The 25609-nt window shown below is 43.7% G+C and overlaps 1 protein-coding gene across 2 annotated transcripts; it reads right to left on the bottom strand.

Annotated features, from left to right (window-relative positions):
• Positions 1–11302: 11302 nt before the first annotated feature.
• MYMK (myomaker, myoblast fusion factor) lies at positions 11303–19404 on the bottom strand. Of its 2 annotated transcripts, none has more exons than XM_072123466.1 (5): positions 17879–19404; positions 16453–16567; positions 14009–14157; positions 13810–13926; positions 11303–11811 (listed from the first exon to the last, which is right to left on the bottom strand). In XM_072123466.1, exons 1-5 carry the CDS (start codon positions 18011–18013, stop codon positions 11662–11664), a joined length of 666 nt encoding a protein of 221 aa, XP_071979567.1. In that variant the 5' UTR covers positions 18014–19404; the 3' UTR covers positions 11303–11661. The 2 variants fall into 2 exon arrangements, with proteins under 2 accessions (XP_071979567.1, XP_071979568.1); XM_072123467.1 differs by lacking the exon at positions 17879–19404 and adding an exon at positions 16668–16838.
• Between the last annotated feature and the right edge of the window lie 6205 nt (positions 19405–25609).

The raw sequence follows: 25609 nt of genomic DNA on the forward strand, positions 1-25609 counted from the left end.
GAAGGAAGCTACAATCCAAATGTTCTTTCTATTGTATTGGTGTCTTTAGAACGCCAATACGATTAAGACTTCCCAGATACAGCTGGGATCAATAGGTTACTGCTTAAATTGTCATCTTGGTACTTTGCGACATAAAAGTAGGTTTTGGTTGTAGTTTGGGCACTCTGGGGCAGATTTACTTACCCGGTCCATTCGCGATCCAGTGGTGGGTTCTCCGTCGAGGATTCGGGTTTTCCGGCAATTCACTAAGGTAGTGCGCCCGATGTCCACCAGGTGTCGCTGCTGCGCTGAAGTCCTTCGGAGTTCACTCGAGTTCACCATCCGTTGTTGGGTGCAGGTAAGCGCGTGTCGAGCGACAAATTTTTTAAAAAAATTCTGCGTTTTTTCCGAATCCGTCGGGTTTTACAACGGCCAAGCCCCCGATTTCCGTCGCATGCGCCAAAAACCCGGGGTAATTCGGCGCAAATCGGTAATTTTCAGGAAACCCGAAGAAAAAAAGCGATTTGGGCCCTTAGTAAATGACCCCCTCTTTGTCTAAAAGATTCGCCATCACTGCTCTATACCAAAACTAAGCCCAGTTTCCTGAACTTCTGTAACCATAATGATTTCCAGGAAAACAAGTTTTATTTAAATAAACAGTAGCGTGTGTGGACTTACCCTTTAAATCTTCAGTGTGTCCCTGAATAACATAAACCACAGAGCATTCTGGCAAAGTTTGTGACCCCCCCCCCCCAGTCTTGTGTTCAGAGTCTTGGATAAGAACTTTGGCCACAGACTTACAGCTTTGATCTGAAGCAATTAACACAGAAGCGCTGCACTCCAGGAATACTGCAAACCCCCATTTACACAGCTTTTCTCTTAGTTCTCTGCATTGGATTGCTCCACAGTCCCTTTCTTCTGCTTGAAGTTAAAACAGTTTCAAGGTTCCGGTTGAATACCACAATATTTCCTTAGAGCAGATAAAGAAGCTGCTAAAGAAGAGATCTAAGAGAACAGCAGTGTGAGGACATTATCCCATTGGTCTGGAGGAGATACAATCCTAGAATATAAAACCACCTGCTGCTATCAACATGAAACACAAAGGTAATTTTTATTCCAGGATTGCAGCTTCACCATTATACTGGGGGCGTGTCCTCACACTGCTGTGCTCTTAGTTCTCTCCAAAGCCCTCCTACTACGTTTTATATTCTGAGCAGGGGGCGGGGTCTGTAGAGCTAGAGTTTGTTGCACAATAGTGTCAGGACTTACCCCCAGTGTATAATCCTGCTATATCAATCCCTATTTCACAGTCCTGCAGCTACTAATGACATACAGAAAGGTATTTTTACACAGGTCTACAAGGCTGTCACTTAACGCTGTTTACATAGTGGCCCTAAGCAAAATCTAGAATAGCGCCCCTCAATGGTCACATGTTTTTTTGTTAGTTCTTATGGGGGATAAGGGTCTGGCCTGAACTTAGATGCATACATCCAGGACCACTTACTGTACTTAGAGGTAGGTTTACTTACTAAACCACATTCTAATCAATAAAAACCACTGATAACAGATTCAGCTCTGCTACATACACATGTTATTTTAGTATCTAAAATGATCCTCAAAATACGTGTACCTGGTCTCAGATCCTACAGACGAGGCTCAACCCTCAGGGCCTCACAGCTGAAGCTCTGCAGAGACTATAGGACGCATAGTGGACTGTCAGGCCCCCCCCCCTCGAGGACTGACGCACAACAGCCCCAATAAATGAGGTTCCAACTTTACCTTTTAAGGGAAAATATAGACTGATCCTAAATAGGGATCATTTCACCTTAAATGGAGAATGAAGCGGATTTCACAGCATTCAATGACATCCCCCGGTATACGCTATATACTGTCCAGGTCTCAGGACGGCATAGCATCATTGTCCTCATTTATTGCCTCATTTACATTGCAATATCCAATATGGCTGTCCTTAAAGGTACTACAGGGATTGCCACCCAGCTTTGCCAAGCTCCTGAAAAACTGCTCAGTCAGTTATATAGCTTCATGGTTACAATATGCAATATCTTTAACAGGGCCTCCATCATTCACGATACTGGTTTTGACATGTGATCGGGATATCTGTTCCTGGGAAAGCTGAGTGACAACGAACTCAACTAGACTCCTAAACTTACTACTGTACCTACAGACTACATTACCTACTAAACTCTTCTGTGATGCCCTGGTGAGAGCAGTTATGCACATTAATATGGTGACCACCCAGCTTTCCTAGAATCTGATTTGCCATTGTCATTTAGGATTTTGAGAAGCGCTATTTGGCCTATAATGTGTATTGGATTGATGCCATCCTGCTTTCTTAGGCTACTGAATAGGAAACTCAGAACTGGGGGGGAGACTCAAAAATACCGGCCATGACAAGTGGTGGGACTCAAAAATACTGGACTCAACAATGGGCGAGACCCAAAAATATCAGTCACAACAGGGGATGACGCTCAAGATTACCAGATCAACAGAAGCAGGAATCAAAAATACTGGCCAAAATAAGGGACGGGACCAGGGTTGGCTCCAGGTTTCAGTAGGCCACGGGGTGACAGAGTCTTAGTGGGCCCCTTTGCAGGGAACTCATGTGGCAACATTATAATTCAGAAACTAAAACAGTCTCCTGTTCCCTAAAATATTCAATAGTTTTTGATACCATGGTTATTTTATATAAGCCCCCCTCACTCCCATGGATTCCTTATGTACAGCCTTATGTGGGCCCCCCCCAGCAGCTCTGGGCCCTGGCACTTGCCCGTGTATTCCCAGTGCTGGTGCCGGCCCTGGGCGGGACTATGAAACACCAACTTCAGTGGGGTCATGACAATAGTGGGGCGGGACTCAAAAACAATGGCGGAGCTAAAAAAACAGCGATAACGGGATGAGACTTAAAAGTACTGATCACAACAGGGAGCGGTACTGCAAAAATATCGCCAACAATAGGGTTGTCACTCAGCTTTTCCAGAGTCAGATAAAAAATGTGGATGAAATTCAAGAGAACAGGAGTGACTTTTATTCCATAGTAATGTATCTAGTGGTTAGGCATGGGTTAAGAAGGACAGCGGAGCACGTGTGCCTAGCGCGGTGCCCGGGCTCCTGTGTCATATACACTTCTGGTTACATTCCTAACACCCAGCAGCCGTCTGTAATATACATTTGCACTCTAAATTAAAAAGGAACTCTTGGACGAGGACGAGGATCCGCGTAAGTAAAACAAATTGGACTCCGGGAAACCGTGGCAGATTAACGGCGATGAATCACTGCAACAACTGCTTCCAGTATTGGGATCACATCCTCGTTGTGTCTTTACAGCCCCTGTCAGGTTCCCTGCCCCCCCCCTCCCCCCTCGACTCGGCTACTTCCACATATAAAGGCAAATCACTATAATAGAACGCAGCTGCGATACCTTAATGAGTCACTTGGTCACATTTACATAAATGGGCTTCGTTAGGCAGGTCAGGGGGTGGAGCTTAATATTATACCATAAATGCTAGGGAAATATAAAGAGGTCAGGCCAAAGAGTTCATGACCTTTAGACTTCAGATTGCGGATTGTTGGGTGTCAAGAGTTAGGTCCGAAATTTATGGTCATCAAACTTACACAGTTTTCAGTGAGCTCCACCTAGTGGGGGTTGAGGACAAAAGTTTTCAAAAGTTTTCCAGGTACCCCGGCATGTAAATTTCACCGCAATTTGGGTAATAAAAAATGTAACCCTCTTTAACACAATTGTTTTGTTTTTTAAAACCTAGCATTTCATCTCCTCCCTTAGCTTGGTCCTATATTGTCTCACTAAGCTATGGTCCCCTGTAGCACCGTATTTACCGGTGTTTACATGTGTGATAACTGGCTTCATCAGGAGCCACTAACTAGCGTCTGGATGTAAGACAACTGGCTGCTGCTGGAGCCACTGACCTGTGTCTAGATGTAAGAGCACTAGCTGAAGCCGAGCCATTCACCTGTGCCTGGTTATAAGACAACTGGCTGCAGCTGGAGTCACAAACTTGATTCTGGATCTAAGATAACTGACTGTAGCCAGAGCCATTTACCTGTGTCTGAATGTAAGACAACTGGCTGCTGCTAGAGCCACTAACTTGTATCTGGATATAAGACCACTAGCTGAAGCCAAAGTATTAACCTGCTTCTTGATGCAAGACAACTGGCTTTAGACAGAATCACTAACTTGAGCCTGGATATAAGACAACTGGCTGCAGTCGGAGCTTTCCCCAATTGACATATGTGTAGTAGGACAAAATAATTACTATTAATAATAATAATAATAATTTTTTATAATTACCATTTTTAAAACTTTCCATTTTTTACTTTAAGTTTTTTTCCTTTACTTGAATTTACTTTTTTTTGGGTTGGAAAACAGTGTGCATCGATCAAAAAGTGATCCCATGTGGGTCACATTTTGCCCGGCTATATTACCCATAATCCAATTTTTGAAATTTATTTTGAAATTTATTTTGTTTTACACAAATTATAAAAATTTAGTACAGGAATGAGTTATTTATTACAATTTTTTTGCAAGCACTTCCTTGCCTCTTTGAAAATAGTTGAAAAAATCTGGTCATTTTGTATATAACGGGGCTCATTTACTTATGCGGTTTCTGGAGTTCACCAAAAGTGCATTGTCCGGCGATAATACACCGTGCCGCAATTCACTAAGATTGTGCGCCCGATATCCTGCATGTGTCCCCGCTCAGGTCCACTGGAGTTCACCTTCTTCTTCCTGGTGCATGTAAGTGCATTGTCCATGTATAATGCGCTGTGCGGGGAGTCACTAAGATCGTGCGCCCGATATCCTGCATGTGTCGCTTCCCCGCTCAGGTCCCCGGAGTTCACCTTCTTCTTCCTGGTGCATGTAAGTGCATTGTCCGTGTATAATGCGCTGTGCGGGGAGTCACTAAGATCGTGCGCCCGATATCCTGCATGTGTCGCTTCCCCGCTCAGGACCCCGGAGTACACCTTCTTCTTCCTGGTGCATGTAGGTGCATTGTCCTGCAACACAATTTGAAAGATAAATCCTGCGCTCAGCCCGAATCAGTCAGATCGTCCGACGACACGCCAACCGGCTTATGTCGCATGAAAGCTGGCGCCAAAAAACGATTGCGTGCAACACAATCCCAGCGCAGACACCTGTTAAATACCTGTCCAAGCTGTGTAATCCCCGAAAACGGAAAGTTAGACGAAAGAGAGCAGTGCGACCCTTAGTAAATGAGCCCCAATATCTTCATATGGATGCCAAAAAATTACATATTATTACATAAATTGTAGATTTTCTTTTTACAATTTCAGGATTTTTGTCATTTTGGAATTGACTAATAAAATAATAAATTACATCAATTGAGAATTTGAGTTGCCTGCTCGCAACTTTACTAGAAACTGAACCGGGACAAAACCTGCCTGTTCTCCGGTAGCTCTGTATATATTAAAAATTTTCCATCTTATAGCTATGGCAGTCACTCCGGAGGGGCAAACATAAGATACGTTGATTTTTTTACTGTACCTCGGTGACTATATATGAAAAAAAGATGACCGCAAACCACAGACGGACTGTAAGGCAACATGTGAAAAATTCATCAGCCGGCTCTCGTGGGGGGGGCCACAGCTTGGTGATAGAGGTGAAACGCGCCGAGATTTGCGTCAGACTGGAAGAGGTTAAATTGGGAAATCAGCTAAGCGATATAGCAGGGAGCGCATAAGACACACGAGGAAGCAGGCGGAGAACTGTGCAGACCATTTAACAGGGGCAATAAAGGTATAGGATTTCAGATCATCTTACAGCAGAGGAGAATAACAGAAGCAGGAAATTTCGGTAGCAGACTTGACAAAGGTCAGCACTCCAGACTTTAACTGAGACAAAAACACCTACTTTATTGAAAACATCAAGATTTCTGGCGTGGATTCGGCTGTCCCTCCAGGCACGGCACTCGTCAGCATTAAAGGAGGGCTGGGGGATAGGGGGGTCTCGCACTTATAACAGACTATATTGTCTGCCTTGCACTACTAAAACCCACTTTTCCACATCTCATCGGGTCCAAAGTCACCTATATGGATGGTATTTGGTATATATTATATATTAATATAGGAATTTTGTGTAAAAATTAGGATTTCCACAGATCGAAAAATTTGCAGGAATTTGGCACCGGTCAAATTTCTGATGATCCGGGCGATTATTGGTGCACAATTTATCTGGGCATTGAAGGGGCTACACAGCTGAGTCATTTATAGCACTTGAGTGCACCAGCTAAGTGCACCCGCGTATGATGGAGCCCTCGCCCCCGGCCTGTGCCGGATCTATCAGGAGGCTTTGAATTGGCATAGAATTGTGCCGTAGCCTGCAACTGAATGGATGCAGGCAATAAGCAGTGCACAGGCACAGGTTCGGGTCAGGAAAGGGGCTCAAGTCGTGATAAATCCCACCCATGTGAATTATATAGTTTATGTAGTGTGTAATGTTTTCTTTATCTGGGCATTGAGTCTGCTGAAATGTGGGCTCTGCAGTTCATTTAATAATTGGGTATTGTAGGGCACCGTTTCTTTGGACACTATGGGGCACATTTACTAAGGTGCTTGCACCAGTTTTCTTTTGGACTTTGCATGTACTTTTTACTGTATTTAATAAGTGTCTTTGCCACATTTGTGTCGCATGCAACCCTTTTGTAGTGCGACTACACAAGGCATCATCAAATTAGGGGGCGTTCTGGTGCTCAATCGGACCGTGCACCAGATTTAATGTGCAAAGTCCAACAGAAGTGTGTTGCACGCCCCATGTTAAAGGTGCACCAAAAAAAAGGGGGTACACTCTGTCGGTGCAGTGCAGAGGGCACGAGATTTATGCAGAACATGCACAAGAAATCCTGAATCTGGCGCCCCCTGCACACTACACAGGCAAACTGCAGTTTGCACTGTTGTTAGTAAATGTACCCCAAGATGTTGACTACTTATGTGGGCAATGAACAAATCTATTTATCTTGGATCTATATGCCATAAGGAATGATCATGGAAATGTTGGCGTATGCTGCTAGTAGAAGCAAGACTGTGAAAAATTGACTTATATTGACTTATTTGCTGAGTGATTATACAGCACTTCACTAAGAGGTGAGGGAAGGTGCTGAAGAACAGTTTTGTTCATAGAGCTAAGAGCAGAGCAGTGTGAGGACATACCACCAGTCCTGAAATATAAATCCATTATTCACAGTCCTGCTGCTCCTACAAACATACACAACGGTCTGATTACACATCTCTCCAGGGACAACACCGAACACAACTACTGACAGATTGGGGCTCATTTACTAATGGTCCGCGGAGCACATTTTTTTCGGATTTCCTGACGATTTCCGTTTTGCGCAGTATTGCCCCGGGATTTTGATGCACGCGATCGGATTTTGGCGCATCGCCGCCGGCTTGCACTCGACAGAAATCGGGAGGGGCGGGCCGTCGGACAACCTGACGGATTCGGACAACCCGCAGGATTTAACATTTAGAAAAGTGTTGCAAGACATGCACCCACATGCACCGGTAAGAAGCAGGTGAACTTGGGCGGATCTTGGCGCAGAAGTGACAGATGCCGGAACTCTTAGTGAATCGCAGCAGACCCAAATCCTCATCGGACAAAAGTAAATCTGCCCCACTGAGTTTGAGTGACGCATGTCATGTGGTTGTATTGTGCATCCATCACATCCATCCCTTGTATAGTTCTTTCCCTGGTTGTGCAGGCGCCTCCAGGCCTCGCGGACGCCTCCTCCCCCTCTACCTGGCCCGTGTAATGATTTCAGCCCATCTGGTATTGACTGCAGTGAGTTATAGGCGGTGATTATGCAGCCTCATACGTGGCCTCAGACAGCACTGCCAGTAATTTCTCTTTTATTAGTATTCAATAGACCTATAAATTTGTTCAGTAACACCATGGAGAGACGTCAGGTGCATGTTCTGCCTCGCACTACCCGCCCGCCGCTTCCTGGAGGCCTCCGACAAATCCATTTTAGTCATTTTGGAGCGTTTCATAGATTCTTTCACCTATTCCTTAGAAAACGTTGCTGCTCTGGTGAATTCCTGCTAATAGTGATGGTCCGGGCACTCCATGTGCACAGAGGAGATTTGGGTCCGTCTTTAGGAACATGTAATATGAATAAAACTGAAATCTATAGCTCCCACAACAATGTACTACCCCCATAACACTGCAGACAATGCATCCGCTGCGGCCCCATAAAAATACATCATAACCCTCTTGTTGTACAGCCAGGGATGGCTCCAGGTTTCAGTAGACCCCTGGGCGACAGAGCCTCAGTGGCCCCTTTGCAGTGAACTCATGAGACGGCATTAAAAATTCAGAAGATAAAACAGTCTCCTGTTCCCTAAACTATTCCCTAGTTCATCATAACAATCAGACCCCCTAATGCTTATTTTATATAAAGCCCCCTCACCCCCATTGATTCCTTATGTACAGCCTTATATGAGCCCCCAGTAGCTCTGGGCCCTGGCACTTGCTCAGGTTTACCCAGTGCTGGCGCCGGCCCTGTGTACAGCCACAATAATACTGCCATTTGTAGCGCCTCATAATAATATACACTCACCGGCCACTTTATTGGGTACACCAGTCCAACTGCTCGTTAACACTTAATTTCTAATCAGCCAATCACATGGCGGCAACTCAGTGCATTTAGGCATGTAGACATGGTCAAGACAATCTCCTGCAGTTCAAACCGAGCATCAGTATGCGGAAGAAAGGTGATTTGAGGCCTTTGAACGTGGCATGGTTGTTGGTGCCAGAAGGGCTGGTCTGAGTATTTCAGAAACTGCTGATCTACTGGGATTTTCACGCACAACCATCTCTAGGGTTTACAGAGAATGGTCCGAAAAAGAAAAAACATCCAGTGAGCGGCAGTTCTGTGGGCGGAAATGCCTTGTTGATGCCAGAGGTCAGAGGAGAATGGGCAGACTGGTTCGAGCTGATAAAAAGGCAACAGTGACTCAAATCGCCACCCGTTACAACCAAGGTAGGCAGAAGAGCATCTCTGAACGCACAGTACGTCCAACTTTGAGGCAGATGGGCTACAGCAGCAGAAGACCACACCGGGTGCCACTCCTTTCAGCTGAGAACAGGAAACTGAGGCTACAATTTGCACAAGCTCATCGAAATTGGACAGTAGAAGATTGGAAAAACGTTGCCTGGTCTGATGAGTCTCGATTTCTGCTGCGACATTCGGATGGTAGGGTCAGAATTTGGCGTCAACAACATGAAAGCATGGATCCATCCTGCCTTGTATCAGCGGGTCAGGCTGGTGGTGGTGGTGTCATGGTGTGGGGAATATTTTCTTGGCACTCTTTGGGCCCCTTGGTACAACGCCACAGCCTACCTGAGTATTGTTGCTGCCCATGTCCATCCCTTTATGAGCACAATGTACCCTGTAACATCTGATGGCTACTTTCAGCAGGATAATGCGCCATGTCATAAAGCTGGAATCATCTCAGACTGGTTTCTTGAACATGACAATGAGGTCACTGTACTCAAATGGCCTCCACAGTCACCAGATCTCAATCCAATAGAGCATCTTTGGGATGTGGTGGAACGGGAGATTCGCATCATGGATGTGCAGCCGACAAATCTGCGGCAACTGTGTGATGCCATCATGTCAATATGGACCAAAATCTCTGAGGAGCTTCCAGCACCTTGTTGTATCTATGCCACGAAGAATTGAGGCAGTTCTGAAGGCAAAAGGGGGTCCAACCCGTTACTAGCATGGTGTACCTAATAGTGGCCGGTGAGTGTAGGTCACTTATACTTATACGTAACCCGGGGACTGCCTGTATATTACATTTCATATACTGTATCCCCCTGTACTGACTGATGTCTTCTTGTGAATCTGATACTGAGAAAACCCATTAATCACAATCCTCCCCGCAGTTCATCGCACACACAATGGATGACCCTGGGGCTTGGCCGCCGACCACCACAACAGGTTTCACTCTCAATCTGCGAGCCATTTGGCAAAGCGGACGAGAAAATGCATAAAATAAGGGCGGGACGATTGGCAGATGACGCTACACACAGACAGATAATTGTCATACGCCGAGCGGCTAGCCAGAGACTCATCCAAGTATTGTCTGGCCTCTGTCTTGTCACCCTCTTGCCAAAATTCTCTTATTACGTGATTGTTTTCACTGATATTTAAGTTTTACTTTACTGTTTTTGGGTCAATATTGGAGAAATATTCATAGAAAACACTAGTACGATAACGGTAATTTAATACTGTATATATGGCTGATCACAACCACCTGGTACAGGAGAGGGGTGTGATACACATGGGCAACCTCAAATTCTTCACTAAACATGCAATATCAAACCCTGCCTGTCGTCAAGGGGGGCACTGTTCCCTTAGTCCCACACAATAATTTAGTTATGTTTGAGGGTCACTAGAAATAGTTATTTCCTTGTGTAATTCTTGACTACTGGTTCATAACAGTGGTTTAATAGCCTTCTTGATGGTTCTTAAAGGGGTTTTGCAGCAAATATTGGTTTAAAAGGGTTTGAGTGGGTTAAAGAAAAAAGTGAAAAATGAAAAATACTCCCCCATAACCCAAGATTGCATTGCATTTCCGTTTTCCGATTGCTTTCCACTTCCTGTCCCAGCCCTGACCTACAGGAAATGCTCTCTTAGCCAATCACTGGATGAGGTGTGTCACCCTTACACTTCTGATTGGCTGAGACTCAACCACTAAGTAGAGACCAGCAGGGAACTGGTAATGATGGGAGCTTTGTGGATCAGTGAGCGAGTACTTACCACTGTCATCCAGATATTAAACACATTTCTCTTTGCCTTACTTATCGGGTTGTAAAGGGTTAGCAGAATATGAGCAGGATCTTCAGCTCAAGGTCCTGTCACATTTATAAGAACCAGATCGGAGATGAGTAATGAGTCAGTGTTGATGTTTACTCCACAAAAAACGTGACAAGGAGCAGTCCGAGGAACACACAAGACAATGGAAAGATGGGTCTGTAAGATGTCAGGGCCATGATGTTGGCTTGGGTGGGGAAACCTGAAAAATGTTTAATAAGTACTTTCTATGAAATGGGGGGTGGGGGTTGATTCAAATTTTTAGGTTTTATTTATTTATTGCAACTTTTTTTGAAAATTATTTTAGGCTACGGCTCAAACAATGGCCAATGCAGAATTTATGGAGACCTTCACTGGTCTCAAGTCAGAACGGGAAGTGAAGGAGAAATAGACTAAGATACAAATATTTTTAATAAACCATTTGAAAATTCCATAAATTATTTTCCGTCTCCGGGTTCTACACATCATATCATTATATATAAAATTAGAATGTACAAGCTGCATTGAATTAATACAAAAATCTTACAAAATTGATAACATTACTGAACATTAACTTTACTAACAGTAGTTTGCAACTTTTTGGCAACATTTTTTGTCCAATATTTCCTTCTTGAAAGTTGCTTCAGCGACCATTTGTGTCTTCTCTCGATACTCTTGATACTCCACAAGGCGCAAGATATTCTAGATTGCTTTCATCCACATGGAGTCTAGATTGTATGACCCCCCCCAAGGCATCCAATTGATAGATGATCCCTTTAATGGTGTGGCCTGACTAGAAGTGGTCATCATAGGTCTCATGGTCAAGGCTCTAACAAGAACAGCAGCAAAAAGTGGACCAGTTCATTTTGGCCGGATCACCACCATTTCCTGCTTTTTTGTTGACCTTAGGAAGTAGGAGGACGAAGGACATGGCCAGGGCGCAGTGGTAGAAGCTGTGCACATAGGTGTAGTCCCATTCCTGGAGAACAAGAATATATAAGCATAAGACAACACTGTCTGAGTTAGTTCTTTACTAATAGTATATTGGCCCAAGATGTTCCGGAGCCTAAGACCTCCACAGCAATGGTGCATTATGGATCCAAAATATTGTACAGTACAATTATACCACTTGTAATTTCATGGGTTTTCGAGAAGACTCTCTGAACACTCTTGATACTTAAGTTTACAGACCAATGGCCCAGTGGTACTGTTGTTCTAGAATGAACTTGCACTAACATGTTTTGCTTCAGTACAATAGCATAGTCTTGTTTGCGGTTCTAGAACAACAGTTCACAGCTACATTGCTGTTTGTGGTTCTGGAATGATGGTCCATTGGTACTGGTAGATCCAGAATAAGGATATACCATAATGGGGGTCATTTACTAAGGGCCCGATTCGCGTTTTCCCGACGGGTTACCCGAATATTTCCGATTTGCGCCGATTTCCCCTGAATTGCCCCGGGATTTTGGCGCACGTGATCGGATTTTGGCGCACCGGTGCCGGCGTGCACGCGACAGAAATCAGGGGGCGTGGCCGAACGAAAACCCGACGGATTCGGAAAAACCGCCGCATTTAAAAAAAGAAATGTGTCGCACGACTTGCACTTACCTTCACTCAGCCCGGCTCGGTGTATTCCTGCGCGTTCCGATGCTCTTCAGCGCAGCAGCGCCACCTGGTGGACATCGGAGGAACTGCCTTAATAAATCCCGGCCGGACCCGAATCCACCGCAGAGAACGCGCCGCTGGATCGCGAATGGGCTGGCTAAGTAAATCTGCCCCAATGTGTTGTCCCAAAAAAATAACTTAGATGTATGCAAGAATTCAGAACAATCACACAATGGGGTTTATTTATTTAGGGTCAGCGGGTCGCACTTTCGTCGGATTTTCTAAATTGTTACGGGATTTGCGCCGCTGTGACAGGTATTTAACTGGGGATTGTGTAGCACGCAATCGGATTGTGGCGCACCTGCTCTGGCTTCCACGCAACAGAAATTGGAGGAGGTGCCGTCGGGCGATCCGACTGATTCGGACTGAGATCAGGATTTAAGATTCAACTTGTGTCGCAAGACAATGCACTTACATGCACCGGGAAGAAGAAGGTGAACTCCAGCAGACCTGAGCGGGGAAGCGACACATGCAGGACATCGGACGCACGATCTTAGTGAATCGTGGCAGAGGGCATTCCGGCCGGACAATGCACTTTCGGGGAATGCGCAGGACGGGTAAGTAAATTTGCCCCAATATCTCTTGTGGTTCTAGAACAATGATCCAATAGTGCTTGTGGCTATAGAATGCAGATATACTACCACATGTTGTTCCAGGAAACTTGGAGGAACATCACATAATAACACTTGTGACTCTGACACCATTGCATGGTGATGGATAAGTATCTAGATCTATAACACTAAGGCGTTTGTGGTCCTAGATTATGAAACAGAGGTACAAAAGGATCCAGAACAAGTAGATGGTGACTCCTAGTTCGGCACTAAAAAATTTCACTATGTGGTCATTTCTAGGGCAATGTTACACTAATACTTGTGGCTGCACTAACATTAGTTTTTCAAGAATGAAGTACTTCCTGGATAAGAAAGTTTCGTGTAAAATATAGTCCTATAATCTACGATTCCAAAAACTGACTCCATAACAATGGTAAACTGATCCAGGGGATCCAGAGCAAAGTGGACAAGAAGCTACTGATTTATTGGGTTCCAGAACCATGGTGCCATGACACTTGGAAATCTTGAAATCAGTAAAAGATGTGCAAGTGTGTGAAGGGCCAGGGCCATCAATCATGCATTACCAGCTCTGTGATTATCAAGGTTTCAGGCCCCCGATACAATTACCATACATGGTGCTTCTTATTAAAGCAGAACAATTCAATTGCGGAATCTCCTATACCAGTAGGAATACGAGATCACAAGATGAAAAAATAAGGATCTAGGTAACTAAAAACCCAAACCAAATCATGGATCCATACCTCAAAGAAGAAGCGTAGCATTAAAGCCAGCGCTCCGAAGCAGAAACCTGGTCCTATCTGCTGCGTGTAGACACTCTTTTCTGGATACAGACCTTTCTTCTCCTTCATTTTCGTCAACTAGAAGAAAATGATAACGATAAATATAAAAAACTATGTATAAAATCTAAAAATATCTACTACAACCCCATCATCGACTTACCCATTTAACTGATATCATCAACACGGCGGTTCCAATGGGTCCAGAGTAGACACCATATCCCAAGCGATCCTGATATATCCTCACTCCTATGGTGAGGACACCAAACATCACCACAGTGGACCTCTTAGGTTCATCAAAGTCACCAAGAGCTGGAGAAATAATAGAAAAGTATCAACTGAGGTCATGAGGAAAGACATAACAGATGAAGAACGAAGATAATTCCAATGGAGTAAGAACACCTTGTTCCTGGTGCCTCATGGGCCTCTCTACAACTACAAGTATTGGAAAGGGGCCATGGTAGGTCGTGACTCTGCTATGGATTTTGGAGGGCTGTAATCAACATGGTAACCCTTGGACCACCTATCTTATAGGCACATTGTGATGAATGCAGAAGAGGCTTTGTGGTCTTCAACTTGTGAAGTTGATCTAGCTAGTTCTAGAAGTAGCATGATATCTAGAGCAGACTGTAGAGGTCACTGTTGTTGCTTCTGGTGGGACACTTTGTTTTAGTGATGGGAATTACGGCTCTTTTTAGTGAGCTGGATCATTGGGCTCCACTCACTAAAAAGAGCCGGCTCTTATGTCTCCTGAACAGCTCCCTATTACATGCATAATAGGGAGCCTCAGTGCAGCCAGTCCCCCACGCCACACCACTTTTAACCCTCTTTTATCAGGTTAAAGTGGGCGTGTTAAGCCAATTGGCCAATTTGCTCATTGACATAGAAGAGCCGGCTCATAGAGCCGGTTCGTTCGTGAATGACACATCATTAGTTTGTTTCATGAATGGTGAGATGTGATGCAATGGAGTGACCACAGTGGTGCCACAGCAGATGATGCTTCTCTGCCCATGTGTAGGGATATTGGGGTTCGGAGGGGATATAGTCTAGAGTACCTTCTTTTGGGGTATATAACTTCCATATAGTATTATCGTTCACTGAAGAACATGATATATTAGATTATTCTGCACCGACAACCAGGGGTGAGGATTACTACACAAATAAGTGGAGCTGCCTGTCTGGTCTGGGGTCTAAATGTCTTTAGGGGTGTCTTTCCTGAAGCCTATATTAAGGGGATTAGGTCTGGGACTTGTTTTAATTCTAGTGGTCTGGGCCGTGTATTAATCTTGGGTCTGGGACTTATATTTTGGGAGTTTGGGTTCTCTGTTTAGTTAAGGGATATAGTCAGGGATCTGTATTTTATCAGTGGATTTGTTTTATGTTCTTGATTTCCTTAGGGTGTCTTATGAGGGGGGACCGTTGTGTCAAGATAGGTCTGAATTTTTGGCAATTTTTAAAGGAAACCTACCACAAGGTAGGTCCGGTGGTAGGTGCATCTAACATATGTAAGGAGAGCCCTTTTTAGAGCTAATCCTTTACTCCCCTCTATCTTTGCTAATCTTTAATCAGGGTAATATGCTAATTTTCTAAAGAGGCGCGGAGTATCCGGAGCTGAGGCTACATGGCGCGGGCACTCCACGCCCCAGTAGCCTCTTTGATCCTTCTACCCAAACATCTTCAGCGCGTAACTACAAGGAGCTACGTGCACTCATCTGCGAAGCCGGAGTTCTGCGCATTCGCAAAACACAGGCCAGCCGCTGCGTGATCTCAGCTCCATAGTTGGAGCTACTGCGCATGCGCAGAACTCCAGCTTCGGGGACGAGTGTGCACGCAATGCCTTGTTGCTGCCCGCTGAAGATGTTTGGGTAGGAGGATCAAAGAGGCTACTGGGGTGTGGAGTAGTCGCGCCGTGTAGCCTCAGCTCCAGCTACTCCACACCCCAGTAGCCTCTTTAGAAAATTTGCATATTACCCTGATTAAAGATTAGCAAAGATAGAGGGGAGTAAAGGTTAAGCCCTAAAAAGGGCTTTCCTTACATACATTAGATGTACCTACCTACTTAATAGGTAGATCCGTAGTGGTAGGTTTCCTTTAATGGATCTTTAGGGGCTCTGGTACATGTATTTATTTATATCTTTTGGTCTGGGGTCTGTATTGTCTGTAGGGATTCTGGATTGGGGAATGCATTTATTTAGTGGATCTGGTTTCATTATTTAGGGGGTTTGTTATGATGACCATATATATATACAGTGAGTCTCATCTTGGATCTGTATTTTTTTAGGGAGTCTAGTTGAGGGTCTGTATTAGGGCATTTTATTTGGGGTCTGCTTTTCTTTAGAGGGTCTGATCTGGTGTATGTTTTAGTTCAGGGGGTCTTTTTATTTACTAGGTGGGTGGTTATTGAGTTAGGGGATATGATATGGAATAACTGAATCATTTTGATCACAGACTCCTTATAGACCGTGGGTTATCGTCATGGGGCACCCTCTTTAGTTTAGGATACTGGTGAAGAGGATCGCACGCCCTACTTGTAATTCAAATATGATATATTGGGGAGTATTCTATACAGAGAACACAGAACCCCAGAATTAGAATGGGAACACTTACCTATAAGGGACACCCACATAGACAACGCCGTCCCATAGATACTGAAGTATTCCAGGAGGTCGTATCCCATGAAACATATGAAGGACAGGCCGGGACCTTCACAGGCATGAAACATCTACAAAGACAAGGAGATAGTGTCAGAGGGGCAGGAGCTCAAGCCAGTCTGGCAGTGAAAGAGTGCACTGGTAACAGCTGGGGTTTGTTAGGGGTCTTACAAGTGACCACAGCTGACATGTACAGCACATGTTTAAAGGGACGCAGTTAAAGGGTCCTGGGACAACTGCTATGCATCAGTCAGCACTGCTGCGCCCCATTCAGGTCTGTTATATAATCCATCACAGATGTAGCAGAGCTGAATGTACTCACTGGCTTATGGTGTAGTCATATGGCAGTGGAAGGGGCTCTGCTCTTTAAAGGGCTATTCCCATTTCAGAAAATTAATATTATTATTTGTTTGTATTATAAAAAGTTATTCAACTTTCCAATACACTTTCTGCATCAATTCCTTACAGTTTTCTAGATCTCTGCTTGCTGTCATTCATAGAAAGCTTCTATGTACTCCAGTGGACAAAAATCTGACCATGGTCACACAGGTGCACGGCCCGTTTTATCACACAGGTGCACGGCCCGTTATAACACACAGGTGCACGGCTCGTTATAACACACAGCTCTGATTACTCTCTGTGATATAACGAGCAGTGCACCTGTGTGACCATGGTCAGATTTCTGTCCACTGGAAGAAAACATAGAAGCTTTCTATAGAATGACAGCAAGCAGAGATCTAGAAAACTGTAAGGAATTGATACAGAAAGTATATTGGAAAAGTGTATCACTTTTTATAATACATACAATAACATTAATTTGCTAAATTGGAATAATGGAAAATTGAATGTATATCCTTTCCATGTAACTTAATAATGTAAATAATTCTATTATTTTCCTTCAGTTTCAAAGAGGGGTGCATGCTATAGGGTGGGGTGGTCACCAGTGTATCCACTATCCACAGCATACTGATAAGAGGGGGTCCAAATGCTAGGACCACAAGAACAGGGGTCCCCGGCGATGCCTTAAATAATACATAAAGCAGCAGTGAAAAATCTCCAGCTGGCGTTTTATTCATTAGGGGTAATAGGACCCTTCTTTTTTATGATGATTGGGGTCCGACCGCTGTACTTATTCAGTATGTTATCAGCTTTCTTATATATCATCTTACAATGACAAACTCAGCTCCACTACATCTCTCATGTACCAAAACACAGATTGAGGAAGTATTACCCTCCAGGAAATGCCTTACAACCACCATAAGGGGCAACCAGGATTCCTGGAGCGGAACATACAGTGAGATTCTATAGAGATTCTTACAGAAAACCCCTTTAAGGACATATCTGATTGGCTGATTTCTAAGTACAAAAAAAAGGTGACTTACCGCAATGAAAAACATGGTGAAGAAGTAAACCATTGCCTCCATGTGGAACTTCCTCTTGGCAGCTATGCTGATGGTTGGCACAAATGCCAGGCTGCTGACAGTGGGCAGTAAGAGCTTCGCCACTATGGAGCCCATGTCTGGATGGATGTTTGGTAGGGTCCCGGATGTCTGCTCTGAGGCACAACTGAGGCACAACTGAGGCACAGCTGATTTCGGAGGAGGTTTAAAAAGTTAAATGTCCTGCAGATGGGGCAGGGACAGGTGGCCTGGAGCGTGGTGTGTGCCATGACAGCTGATTTGGGCTATTTAAACCCCCGGCCCTCACACTGAGGGGTGTTAACTAGTAAAGATGAACGATAGGATTCTCATTATAAGGCGTTGGTTCTTGCACATATTTCATTATATAACTTGGAAATTTGTCCCCTCATGGGATGATCTGTGACCTCTTCAGAATTATGGTGTCACCTGTGTTATTCCTCCTGGAAATGTATGAATATTATATTTTAGTGACATGGGCTGTATCCATGTCCACGTGTCTCCATGGGACCATGGAGGCCAGAGGGTCCCACATTGTGGTGGGATGCAGGTTCAGCCGATTCGAGGAAACAGGATGAGGGCACTGTGACTTATGCTGTTAAGGGGCACCTGGGTGAGCAATGGGCATTAGAAAAGGGGTACACACCCATTGCAATGTATTGGATGAAACACACTGGGATTCATTTACTAAGGGTCCGAATCGCGCACTTTCGACGGGTTTCGACCGCAGAATTTAAAAAAGAATTTGTGTCGCAACATCAGCACTTACAAGCACCGGGAAGAAGAAGGGGAACTACGGCGGACCTCGGTGCAGCAGCGACACATGCAAGAACACGGGCGCATGATCTTAGTGAATACCGGCAGACTGGAATCAGCGTCAGAGAACGCGCCGCTGGAACGCGACTGGACCGGGTAAGTAGATGTGCCCTAGTGTATAGTTAAAGGGGTTGGAAAGCATGGCTACTTTCTTCCAAATGCTGCGCCACACCTGGACGTCCGGACAACCCTTTTAAGGCTATAGAGAATAGTGTGAATAATCTGGGTATTGGGGGCACCTGGAGGGTATAGCGGTGTATATATTACCATATTTGGCAATTTTCCGACAAGGAGATGATGTCCGGAGCCCACCATAGTGTAGAGGGTACAAGTGACCCATCACTTTGCCCTAACCACAGCACGTGGCACAGCTGCTCTGCTACAATCCTGGCATAGATGTAGGAGTGCGAGTCACTTGCGTTGAATTTGTGGGAAATCTGTAGCAACCTCAGAGTAAATATCTGGCATGACTAGGAGAGGGAATGTACGGATAACATCCTGAGAATTCCAATTTACCTAAATGACGATGTAGCAGAGCTGAGTGTGATGATAAATTAACATGATGCAACTCGATTATGACTAAAAGACAAACTCAACTCTACTACACCTGTGATAACCAGCCCATTCCCTGGATATATGAAGATTAGTGAGGAATCCTACCACATATTAGTTATATATACCCATATCGGACTCATAGGGAGGATATGTGACCCTGCGGAGGGGCATTATAACTCTCTCACACCTATTGAAGTGACTGACTTTAGGTGCGGGACCTGTACTGTAATACAATATATATACCCCATAGAATGTCCTCTTGATGGAATATTTTGGGGTCTGTCACATGAGGTAATTGATCTGATCTATTTTTCTTTTTTTATTGGGGGGGGGGAGGCTAGAGAAATACCAGCACTACACTGTGCCCACAGAACAACACCAAATTGTTCCCAAATAACTGCACCACACTGTGCCCAAAAAACATTTGTATAGAGTCCCCAAATAACAGCACCATCATGTGCTTATATGACAGCACCTTACTGTGCCCACTTATAGTGCCAAATTGTGCCAAATTATCTTCTGTCTAATATCAGCCATTGTACCTGCTATCACCTCAGTTATTATCTCACACCGCACCCGGTCACTCTCTGTGTCATGTATATATAGTATGTGACCAGTCATAGGGGATGTGCCGCAGTTCGGATACTCTGTAGCACCCCCTTTATGAGTCCACTTCATCTTCCTGCCACGGCATTTGTGCTTTCTTCTTGCCCAGGGGACAGTTGTCTGGCTTTCATGTCTTCTGCTCGACCAGCTGCCCGCTCTCTGCCTCGTCTCTTAATGTGTGTTTCATCTAAAGGAAGAGTGTGAAATTGATTGTCAAGATATGATGCAGCGACCGGCGAGAGGGGACTAAGAGAGCGGCGCACAGAAGGGACATCATGATAGCACTGGCACAATATATTCTTGTACATAGGGGGCAGTATTATAGTAGTTATATCCTTGTACATAGGGGGCAGTATTATAGTAGCTATATTCCTGTACATAGGGGGCAGTATTATAGTAGTTATATTCCTGTACATAGGGGCAGTATTATAGTAGTTATATCCTTGTACATAGGGGGCAGTATTATAGTAGTTATATTCCTGTACATAGGGGGCAGTATTATAGTAGTTATATTCCTGTACATAGGGGTCAGTATTATAGTAGTTATATTCCTGTACATAGGGGGCACTATTATAGTAGTTATATTCTTGTACATAGGGGGCAGTATTATAGTAGTTATATTCTTGTACATAGGAGGCAGTATTATAGTAGTTATATTCTTGTACATAGGGGGCAGTATTATAGTAGTTATATTCTTGTACATAGGGGGCAGTATTATAGTAGTTATATTCTTGTACATAGGGGGCAGTATTATAGTAGTTATATTCCTGTACATAGGGGGCAGTATTATAGTAGTTATATTCTTGTACATAGGGAGCAGTATTATAGTAGTTATATTCTTGTACATAGGGGGCAGTATTATAGTAGTTATATTCTTGTACATAGGGGGCAGTATTATAGTAGTTATATTCTTGTACATAGGGGGCAGTATTATAGTAGTTATATTCCTGTACATAGGGGGCAGTATTATAGTAGTTATATTCTTGTACATAGGGGGCAGTATTATAGTAGTTATATTCCTGTACATAGGGAGCAGTATTATAGTAGTTATATTCTTGTACATAGGGGGCAGTATTATAGTAGTTATATTCTTGTACATAGGGGGCAGTATTATAGTAGTTATATTCTTGTACATAAGGGGCAGTATTATAGTAGTTATATTCTTGTACATAGGGGGCAGTGTTATAGTAGTTATATTCCTGTACATAGGGGCAGTATTATAGTAGTTATATTCCTGTACATAGGGGGCAGTACTATAGTAGTTATATTCTTGTACATAGGGGGAAGTATTATAGTAGTTATATTCTTGTACATAGGGGGAAGTATTATAGTACTTATATTCTTGTACACAGGGGGCAGTATTATAGTGGTTATATTCTTGTACACAGGGGCAGTATTATAGTAGTTATATTCTTGTACATAGGGGGAAGTATTATAGTAGTTATATCCTTGTACATAGTGGGCAGTATTATAGTAGTTATATCCTTGTACATAGTGGGCAGTATTATAGTAGTTATATTCTTGTACATAGGGAGCAGTATTATAGTAGCTATATTCTTGTACATAGGGGGAAGTATTATAGTAGTTATATTCTTGTACATAGGGGGCAGTATTATAGTAGTTATATTCTTGTACATAAGGGCAGTATTATAGTAGTTATATTCTTGTACATAGGGGGCAGTATTATAGTAGTTATATTCTTGTACACAGGGGCAGTATTATAGTAGTTATATTCTTGTACATAGGGGGCAGTATTATAGTAGTTATATTCTTGTACATAAGGGGCAGTATTATAGTAGTTATATCCTTGTACATAGGGGCAGTATTATAGTAGTTATATTCCTGTACATAGGAGCAGTATTATAGTAGTTATATTCTTGTACATAGGGGGCAGTATTATAGTAGTTATATTCTTGTACATAGGGGCAGTATTATAGTAGTTATATCCTTGTACATAGGGGGCAGTATTATAGTAGTTATATTCTTGTACATAGGGAGCAGTATTATAGTAGTTATATTCTTGTACATAGGGAGCAGTATTATAGTAGTTATATTCTTGTACATAGGGGGCAGTATTATAGTAGTTATATTCTTGTACATAGGGGCAGTATTATAGTAGTTATATTCCTGTACATAGGGGGCAGTATTATAGTAGTTATATCCTTGTACATAGGGGGCAGTATTATAGTAGTTATATTCTTGTACACAGGGGGCAGTATTATAGTAGTTATATCCTTGTACATAGGGGGCAGTATTATAGTAGTTATATTCTTGTACATAGGGAGCAGTATTATAGTAGTTATATTCTTGTACATAGGGGGCAGTATTATAGTAGTTATATTCCTGTACATAGGGGGAAGTATTATAGTAGTTATATTCTTGTACATAGGGGGAAGTATTATAGTAGTTATATTCTTGTACACAGGGGGCAGTATTGTAGTGGTTATATTCTTGTACACAGGGGGCAGTATTATAGTAGTTATATTCTTGTACATAGGGGGAAGTATTATAGTAGTTATATTCTTGTATATAGGGGGCAGTATTATAGTAGTTATATTCTTGTACACAGGGGGCAGTATTATAGTAGTTATATTCTTGTACACAGGGGAACAGTATTATAGTAGTTATATTCTTGTACATAGGGGGCAGTATTATAGTAGTTATATTCCTTTACATAGGGGCAGTATTATAGTAGTTATATTCTTGTACATAGAGGGGCAGTATTATAGTAGTTATATTCTTGTACATAGGGGACAGTATTATAGTAGTTATATTCCTGTACATAGGGGGCAGTATTATAGTAGTTATATTCTTGTACATAGGGGTCAGTAGTATAGTAGTTATATTCTTGTACATAGGGGGGGGCAGTATTATAGTAGTTATATTCTTGTACATAGGGGGCAGTATTATAGTAGTTATATCCCTGTACATAGGGGCCAGTATTATAGTAGTTATATCCCTGTACATAGGGGGCAGTATTATAGTAGTTATATTCCTGTACATAGGGGGCAGTATTATAGTAGTTATATTCTTGTACACAGGGGGCAGTATTATAGTAGTTATATTCTTGTACATAGGGGACAGTATTATAGTGGTTATATTCTTGTACATAGGGGCAGTATTATAGTAGTTATATTCCTGTACATAGGGGGCAGTATTATAGTAGTTATATTCTTGTACATAGGGGGCAGTATTATAGTAGTTATATTCTTGTACATAGGGGGCAGTATTATAGTAGTTATATCCTTGTACATAGGGGGCAGTATTATAGTAGTTATAATCTTATACATAGGGGGCAGTATTATAGTAGTTATAATCTTATACATAGGGAGCAGTATTATAGTCGTTATAATCTTATACATAGGGGGCAGTATTATAGTAGTTATATTCCTGTACATACTAACCTACAGACTGCAGAACTGGCAGCGGATGGAAGAAGCAACCAGTAACCATAGTGTTTTTTACCTTTAACTATGGCGACACACAGATCTGCATAAAATAACTTATACACAAATTATTAGGTTATTTTTAAATGAATTTTTGGAAAATGTTATATAGACCCATTGTAGAAGCAGACATCCCCTTTCATGGACTGTCTCTGAATCCCAAATGTCTGTCTTTCCTCAAGTGTTTTTCTCTGTTATTCTCTCCGTCTTGGAGGAATAATGGCGCTCCAGAAGGCCAGGAGGATGGCAGGCGGCTCTGGGCGACCTCAGCTGATGTCTGGATCCCCAGATAACATTTCTGTAGGACTTTATGATACCAGGACGGCGTCCATGAAGCAATGTGTTGCTGCAGCTGAAGTATGCGGGATGCTATGTCTAAAAGGAACCGGCCATTATCCCTTACAGGTGTCTTAGCAATGTCTTGCAGACGTCTCTGGCTGCCACCAGGTATGTTTTTTCCCATTTTTTTTTTTTCAGACTCATTCAATAGCTGAAAATGGAAAGGCAGACGGAGGCTTCTTGTAGGGAGCAGCTGTGTGCCGCAGCTCCACCTTCTGTTCTCTGAAGACTCGGAACAGCTGAGCCGGACCTGAATGTTGTGGCTGCCGCAGCTGTCCGGGCGTATGGAGCCCTGTCCCCATAACACATGGCCGCAACCAGGCACTGAAGAGGTTAAATCAACGCGTCTTAAAGGGGAGCTCCAACTACATCTATATGATTGACAAGCGACTCCTTAAAGGAAACCTGAGCCACAATATATAATAACCCTGTCCTCAAAAATCCTTGAATTTGTCAAAAAGTTGTTCAATTATATCAAGTCATTTATTGGCTATGGGTTTTATGTGTGGCCTGGATTATTAATGCAGCAGATGCTTTAAGGACTGGAAATATTAGAAGCAAAATTTGGATGGATATTTAGGGGGTATTTATCATATTCCTGCTAGCCCTGCTGGCCCGACATCAAGGCCCCGACCTCTTGATGTATTCGGCTATGTATTCATGAATGAAAAGTCATCCGCAGCTAGTACGCCGATGCGGGGACAGGAACACCCCGCCCACTCCCTTGCCGGCCACGCCCATCAGTGGACGATCGTGACGGTCGTGGCAGGAAGGGGAAAATTATAGGGATTCTACATCAGTGTCGTGGTGCAGAAGCCCTGATAAATACCCCAATAGAGTTGAAATTGATGATCTGTCAGCTCCCCAAAATATCATTGAGAATATCTGGTGCAGTGTGCATCAGGCCGGCGGGCGCTATATGATGATGTCATCACCTGCCAAACTATTTTTTCACAGCAGCAGAGAAAGAAGAGGAGAGAAGAGTTGCTGGAGAATGTGGAAAGGTAAGTATCTGGTGTTGATTATTTTTTCTATTACACTGCAAAGAGGAGAGGGGAGATGAGGGGTCCCCGAAGATGAGGAAGATGTGAGAGGGGCTACACTATGAGGAGGGAGATGAGAGCAGCTCACAATAAGAGAGGAGAGATGAGAGGCGGCCACAATAAGAGGGGGGGGGGGGGAGGGGAGGCACCACAAACAAGTGAGGGCCCCAAGATTGCGAGGGAGATGAGAGGGGCCAAACTATGAGGTGCGAGATGAGAGCTGCTCACAATAAGAGAGGGGAGATGAGAGGGGGCCACAATAAGAGGGGGGGGGGGAGAGGGGAGGCACCACAAACAAGTGAGGGCCCCAAGATGCGAGGGAGATGAGAGGGGCAACACTATGAGGGGGGAGATGAGAGGGGCCCAAAATGGGAGAGGGGAGATGAGAGGGTTCATAAATGAGCATCAGATGAGAGTTGCCACAAGATGAAGGGAGCCACAATAAAAGATGGAGATGAGAGGGGGCCACAATAAGAGCAGCAGATGAGATGGGGCCATAATAAGACATGAGACATAATAGGACATGAGAGGGGGTTACCAATACGTGAAGGAAATAAGATGGGCCATTATAAGAGGGGGGCTCAGAGGGGGCACAATAAGAGCAGGAGATGAGAGGCGCGTGGTAGGAGCAGGAAATAAGATAGGGCCACAATAAGAGGGGATAAATGAGGGGGTCCACAAATGAAGGGCAGATGAAGAGGTCTTTACTATGAGGGGGAAGATGAGAGGGGCTACAGATGAGGGGGGGTCAAGGGGAGAGGGAGATGAGAGGGGCCCACAAATAAGAGAGGGGAGATGAGAGGGGCCATAAATTAAAGGCAGATAAGAGGGGCCACAAGATGAGGGCAGACACATAAAAGGGGGAGATAAGATGAGGCCATAACAAGAGG

This window comes from Engystomops pustulosus, chromosome 9, assembly GCF_040894005.1.
Source record: "Engystomops pustulosus chromosome 9, aEngPut4.maternal, whole genome shotgun sequence".
NCBI classification, from domain to species: domain Eukaryota; kingdom Metazoa; phylum Chordata; class Amphibia; order Anura; family Leptodactylidae; genus Engystomops; species Engystomops pustulosus.

Coding starts and splice junctions, on each gene's coding strand:
- MYMK (XM_072123466.1), bottom strand. CDS start 18,013: ATGGGCTCCATAGTGGCGAAGCTCTTACTGCCCACTGTCAGCAGCCTG. Junction 13,927..14,008: donor TGATGATATCAGTTAAATGG/GTAAGTCGATGA, acceptor ATTTTCTTCTAG/TTGACGAAAATGAAGGAGAA. Junction 11,812..13,809: donor TGCTACGCTTCTTCTTTGAG/GTATGGATCCAT, acceptor CTTGTTCTCCAG/GAATGGGACTACACCTATGT.